At 50.0% G+C, this 6,000-nt stretch overlaps 1 protein-coding gene across 8 annotated transcripts in view; it reads right to left on the reverse strand.

The window, feature by feature from the left end:
• TRPM4 (transient receptor potential cation channel subfamily M member 4) overlaps positions 1-6,000 on the reverse strand; it is a 34,948-nt gene that overhangs the window by 23,125 nt on the left and 5,823 nt on the right. For 4 of the 8 annotated variants that reach the window (XR_012376406.1, XM_073886721.1, XM_025849877.2 and 1 more), the window contains 4 exons: positions 5,669-5,852; positions 3,369-3,430; positions 3,036-3,227; positions 2,643-2,742 (listed from right to left, as the gene is read on the reverse strand). Coding sequence is in view for 6 of the 8 variants with exons in the window: in XM_073886721.1 (XP_073742822.1) it covers positions 2,643-2,742; positions 3,036-3,227; positions 3,369-3,430; positions 5,669-5,852 (538 nt within the window). In the remaining 2 variants the exon portion in view is untranslated. Of the gene's footprint in view, positions 1-2,642; positions 2,743-3,035; positions 3,228-3,368; positions 3,431-5,668; positions 5,853-6,000 lie in introns of those variants that run through there. The other 4 variants (XM_073886720.1, XM_073886723.1, XM_073886724.1 and 1 more) reach the window with 4 other exon arrangements.

The raw sequence follows: 6,000 nt of genomic DNA on the forward strand, positions 1-6,000 counted from the left end.
GGAGTGGCGGGACTAGGCAATCTAGTGGAGTGCAGATGAACAATGGGCTCTGAGGCAGGCAGACCTGGGTTCCAATCCCAGCTCCAGCAATACCAGTGGAGTATTTTCAGGAAAGCCCCTGGGCCTTGCGAGCCTCTGTTCCCTCATCTGTAAAATGGGAATAATCATGGTACCCACTTTACAGCATTGTTAACGGTAATAACTGTGGGATGGAGCTCCAAACAGAGAGGAATCTGCAGCTGGGCCAGTGGAACCTCGAAGGCCAGTGGCTGAGGAAACAGGTTGAGACAGAGGCAGTCACATGCCTAGGGCCACATAACTTCATATACATATTTTATAAGCAGGCTCCACGCTGGACATGGAACCCAACACAGGGCTTGAACTCACGACCCTGAGATCAAGACCTAAGCTGAAATCAAGAGTCGGATGCTCAACCGACTGACCGACCCAGGCGCCCCTTTATTTCTTTTCAAAACCCAGAAGCAAATTCACAGTGGGATTTTCTAAGATTCTATAGATCTCCCTGAATTTCCTCACAGTTTCAAGACAAGAAAAAAAATTATAATATCTCACTTTCTATTCTGCCTTAACACATCTCCCCATTTATCACCTGGACCTCCCCCCATCCGTCACGCTCGCCATGTCCCGTATGGAGCTCAGCATCTTTCCCCAGAACCGACCTTCCCTGGGTTCTGTATCTCAGGGATGGCCCCTTTGTCCACCCGGTCAACGAGGCAGACCCTCCCTCTGTCCCTGTGCTGTCCCTGCCCCTCCCTTTCCTTCACATCCCCCAGCTCATCAATCCCCAAGTCCCATCCCTCTAGCCCTCCGACCCTCTCTGCCCAGCCCCACACCCCCCTGCAAGCAGGAATGGAGGATCATGGGCAAAATGTCTGCCAAATGCTTGGCACAGTGCCTGGGCTCATGCCACACTCTTAAGGAGCATGCATCTCCTCCCCCCTTCCTTCCTCACCTGCTGAAACTTCATCCATTCAACTCTGCTATCACTGAGCCCGCCCAGCCGGCTCCAATGTCCCCAGCAGAGCAGATCGCTGCCACTTCTGCAGGCAACAGACTGACAACACTATCCCCACAACCCACCCATTTCATAGCCGCCCTGTTTTCTCCCAAGAGGCTGGTGCATTAACTTCTGTGAAGTGAAGCAGATTTGCTCACTGACTGCCATTCGCTGCTATTTACGGGATGTGTCCCCACAGGAAATGGAATTTTATTAAGAAGAGCTCCCTGGGTGTCTGGGTGGCTCTGTCGGTTAAACATCCGACTCTTGATCTCAGCTCACACCTTGATCTCAGGGTCATGAGTTTAGGTCCCATGTTGGGCTCCACGCTGGGGAGCCTACTTAATTAAAAAAAAGAAAAAAAAAAAGAGCTCCCATTTATTGGCCCATCCCTGGGGACTAGGCACTGTTCATAAGCTGTCCCTGCGGCTCGGGTTATCTCCACTTTTCAGAGAAAGAAACTAAGGCTCAGAGTGCGGGAGGTCTCTTTCTCAAGGTCACACAGGAGGGGAGGGGCCAAACTGGTATTCCAATTCAGCTTCATCTGACTCCAAAGTCAAAAGTAATTGCTCTTTCTGTCACACCACAAAACATGACGGATACAGTTGGGGTGGGGACCTGGGGCTGGCACAATGCCTCTTGGGAGTTTTTACCCAAGTGGGTGTTTTCCTTGTAAAACTTCTGACACCAAAAACGACTCTCCCCGCCCTCCTCCCCAGAGTTCTAGGCATCCTCCTTACCATTTATTTATCCTATCTCCTCATCTCACTAAGTCCAGATTCTACTAGCTCTTCAAGACCCATTTAAATAGCACCTCCTCCTTGTCTCTTTACTGACAGCGGTTTCCCCCTCCACGCTTTGGTCTTCAATTTTACTTAAGGTTGTGTCAAAAAAAACTCTGGTAGGATCTGTGGTCCTTCAGAGCAAGAAATGGGTCTGCTTTAGTCTCTGGAGCCTAGGATGATGTTTGTTGAATGAATACATGATCCCCATCCCTAGCCTCTACCAGGTGGCCATTCTGCTCCCAACCTTGGTTTTCATCATCCATTCCTGTAGTAAAATATCAGGAGTTCCTCAGTGGGAGATGGTGCTCTGGTTCATCTCTGACTCCCCTACCCCTCGGCGCTTAAAACGTATTGGAGCTATGTAGGAAAGGAAGAAAGGGCAAGTGGGTAGATAGATGGAAGGATGGACGGATGGATGGATGGATGGATGGACGGATGGATCAAAGATGGATGGAAGGAAGAATGAGCAGATGGAACTGTCAATGGATATGTGGATGGACAGGTAGAAGGGTGGGTAGAAGGCAAGATGAATGGATGATTGGATGGACGGGAGAATGAGGGATGAATGGAACAATGGGTAGATGGAAAGATCAATGTACAGATGGATGGACGCATGAATCCAACAGGAAGAAAACAATGTTGGAACATAATGAAGGTATCTTGGGAAAACTGTCCAAACAGCACCACGCAAAGCCCCAAGAAACACTGCCAAGGGCAATAAGAAAAAGAAAAGACATAAAAAGGAGCCCAACTTTAGAGAGGATGGATGAAGTGCCCAGGCCAAGAAAGTGTCCAAAGTTGAGCTGAGAGAGGAGGAGAAATTGGGGTCCAAGGCTTACCCTTGACAAGGGCCTTCAAAACAATGGTCTCAAATTCCTCAGGGCCATCCTCAGATGAATAGACCGTCAGCAGCTCCTTCCGGGTCATGATCCTCTCCACCTGCAGAATACGGAATTCCGCATCCCAAGCCCAACTCTGTCTGCAGAGTCACAGGAAACCAGTCCCTCCAGGACCTAGTAGTCTAGATGCCCAGCACCCTTGACCCCCAGAACCTGGGAGTCCGGGCCCCCAGGCCTGTCCTCCCTCAAATCCATGAGTCTGGGCCTCCATTCTCCTCTTCCCTAGGATTCAGGACTCTAAGACCTCAGCATCCTCATCTCTCAAGACCCAGGGACCTGGGTCCCCAGCTCCCTCCCATCTCAGGATTCAGAGTTGGGCCCCCAATGTCATACCTGGGCCTGCAGAACCTCAGGGTCCCCTTTGGGGAAGAAACGCTTAATCCGATCCCGGGCTTCACCTTGCCTGCTTCCCCCTCTCCCTGGAGCCAGAGTGTCTTCCAGGATCTCTGCCAGGCAGTCTGCAGCTCCCCCGGACCCAGCCACCAGGAGGCAGGGGAGCTGAGCCTGGGTGGCATTCTCTATCTGCTACAGGATAAAAGGGGCAGTCAGATCAGGGGAAGCAAGCGTTCATCCCGCCTGGAGTCCAGATCCCCAGCCCTGTCCTCCCCTGAGACTCAGGAGCCAGGAGTCAGGGCTCCCAGCCACCTCCCCACTTAAACCCTATACCTTCAACATCTTCTCATCACCATCGATCAAGAGGAGGAGAACAGGGATGTCAATTCCAGTCCCTGGGGAGAAGAGAGCCGGGGGCTTGGTCACCTCCCATCAGCCTTTGCCAGGGATGGGAAAGAACCGTATTTCCCATGAATCCCTGGGACAAACTTGGCTTCTGCCTAATCCTGTGTCCTGTGGCTCACGGGAATTGTCCTGTCTTTGAGCAGGTTAGGAAGGATCAGATTTTGAAGACAGTAATACTTGACTTCCCAGGGAAGGAAGGGGCTGGGGGCCTGGACTCCTAGGCTCCCAAATGAAGCAGGTATTTATGGCATGAGTCACATGCCACATAAGGACTAGAAAGGACTATTTAGGGGCACCTGGCTGGCTCAGTTGGTAGAGCATGTGACTCTGGATCAGGGTTGTGAGTTTGGGCCCCACACGGTGTGGAGATTTCTTAAAAATAAAACCAAAGAAAGAGGGCACCTGGGTGGCTCAGTCGGTTAAGCATATGCCTTCAGCTCAGGTCAAGATCCCAGGGTCCTGGGATCAAGCCCCACATCAAGCCCCCGCATAGAGCCCCTGCATTGAGCCCCGTGTCGGGTGCCCTGAGGCTCAGCAGGGAGCCTGCTTCTCCCTCAGCCCCTCACCCCTCTCCCTGCTCCTGCTTTCTCTCTCTCTCAAAAACAAATAAATAAAATCTTTAAATGAAAGAGAAAGAAAGAAAGAAACTATCTAAATACAATAAAGACATTTCCAAAGCCTAACAGCAAAATCATGTAAGATAGTTTTCTACTAATTCTATTCCCAGTAAAATAACAAACAAGACAACGTTACTTCTATTCACACTCATCCAGGAGTTTTGAGCTAATGTAATGATGCAAGAAAGTAAAATTGGAATGCAAACTAGTATTTTTTTTAAGCTGGAAGGGACAAAGGTATCTCTTGGAAGAAAACATGACTTAGATTCTCAGAAAATTGGAGAGACTCCACTCAAAATAAATAAATATTAATAAGAATCTGGTAAGAGAACTGATACAAAAAAATACACAAAAATCACTTTTTTTGAGAAAAAAAACTTTTCTCCAAACTAGATTATCCATGTTTTCATAAAAATGGCAAATTACCTGGGAATTAATTCATCCAGAAAGGTATGAGATTTTTATGAGGAAATTGACAAACCTTACTTAAGGACCAGCCTTGAATAAATAGAAAAACAGATACCACGTTAACCTATCAGAAAGTGACATATAAATTCAATGCAGCTTGGGGAAAGCGGGCAGGTAGAAGGAGTTTGGAGGTGTTTTCCCTTTTTTCTTTCTTTTTTAAAAAATATATTTATTTGAAAGAGAGGGAGAGCATTTGACAGAGAGAGACAGAGCACAAGTGGGGGGAGGGACAGAGGCAGAGGGAGAAGCAGGCTCTCGGCTGAGCAGGGAGTCAGATGCGGGGCTTGATCCCAGGGCCCTGAGATCATGAGCTGAGCCAAAGGCAGAAGCTTAACTGACTGAGCCACCCAGGCACCCCTCTTTCTTTTCTTTTTAAGAGTTTATTTTTTTAAGTAATCTCTACACCCCATGTGGGGCTTGAACTCACAACCCGGAGATCAAGAGTCACATGCTCTACTGACTGAGCCAGCCAGGTGCCCCTCTGGTTTTTTGTTTTGTTTTGTCTTTAATTGGAGGCTTAAATCATCGACTTTCAGACTTTCTTCCATTTTTTGATATATGCATTTAAATCTACAAATTTCCCTCTAGATACCACTTTAGCTCCATTCCAAAAGTGCTCATAGGTCCTATATTTCTTACCATCCAGTTCAAAATATTTTCTGGCTTTTTTTTTTTTTTCCTTTTTTGGCCCATGGGTTATTTACGGACCACAACTGGTGCAATGATAGGGATGAATCTCACAGAAATAATGTCAACTGCAGCAAGCCAGAGTCAAGAACGTGCAGATGGTGTAGGATGCTGCTCACACGCGGCAGAAGCGCGGTCAGAACCCCTCCCCGCCCCACACGCAGGACCGGGGTGACCCCCGGGGCGGGAAGGAAAAGGCTTCTGGGGGCCGGTGATAGGTTTCTTGATCTGCGTGCTGGCTGCACACGTGGGTTCAGTTTCTTAAAACTGCACGGAGCCATCCGCTTTCGTGTAGTTTAGATTTCGAGACAAAGATTTTTAAAGACAAAGCAAATAGTGGGGGAAGGAGCTTGACCAGAGGTAACTCCTCCGCCCCTCAATCCCCAAACTTCCACCAGACGGGACCACAGGGATCCTGAGCCTTGCGCCGCGGCCCCGGGGGAGGAAGCCGCTCACCTCCCACGCCCGTCTTCTGCTGCGCCACGTAGGACTCGAAGCGCAGGCGGAAGCGGTTCTCCCCGCCCAGGCGGCCGTGGGTGCCGTCGTCCACCAGGAAGAAGGCCGAGTAGTTGTAGTCGAGCGGAAACTGGACCCCGTCCTCGGAGTTACCACGCCACGGGTACCTCGCAGGGAACGAGCCCTGGGGGACAAGCGGCCAGACCGGAGCATTTTTCCATCAGGACCAGGAGGACAGACACCAGCCCGTCCTCCCTCAGACCCAGGGGTCCGAGCCCCCAGTTACCTCCTCCCTCAGACCCAGGGGTCCAGACTGCCAGCCGCCTCCTCCC

This window comes from Callorhinus ursinus, unplaced genomic scaffold (genome assembly GCF_003265705.2).
Source record: "Callorhinus ursinus isolate GAN/ISIS: 27379988/994484 unplaced genomic scaffold, GSC_fseal_2.0 scaffold71, whole genome shotgun sequence".
Classification (NCBI taxonomy): Eukaryota; Metazoa; Chordata; class Mammalia; order Carnivora; family Otariidae; genus Callorhinus; species Callorhinus ursinus.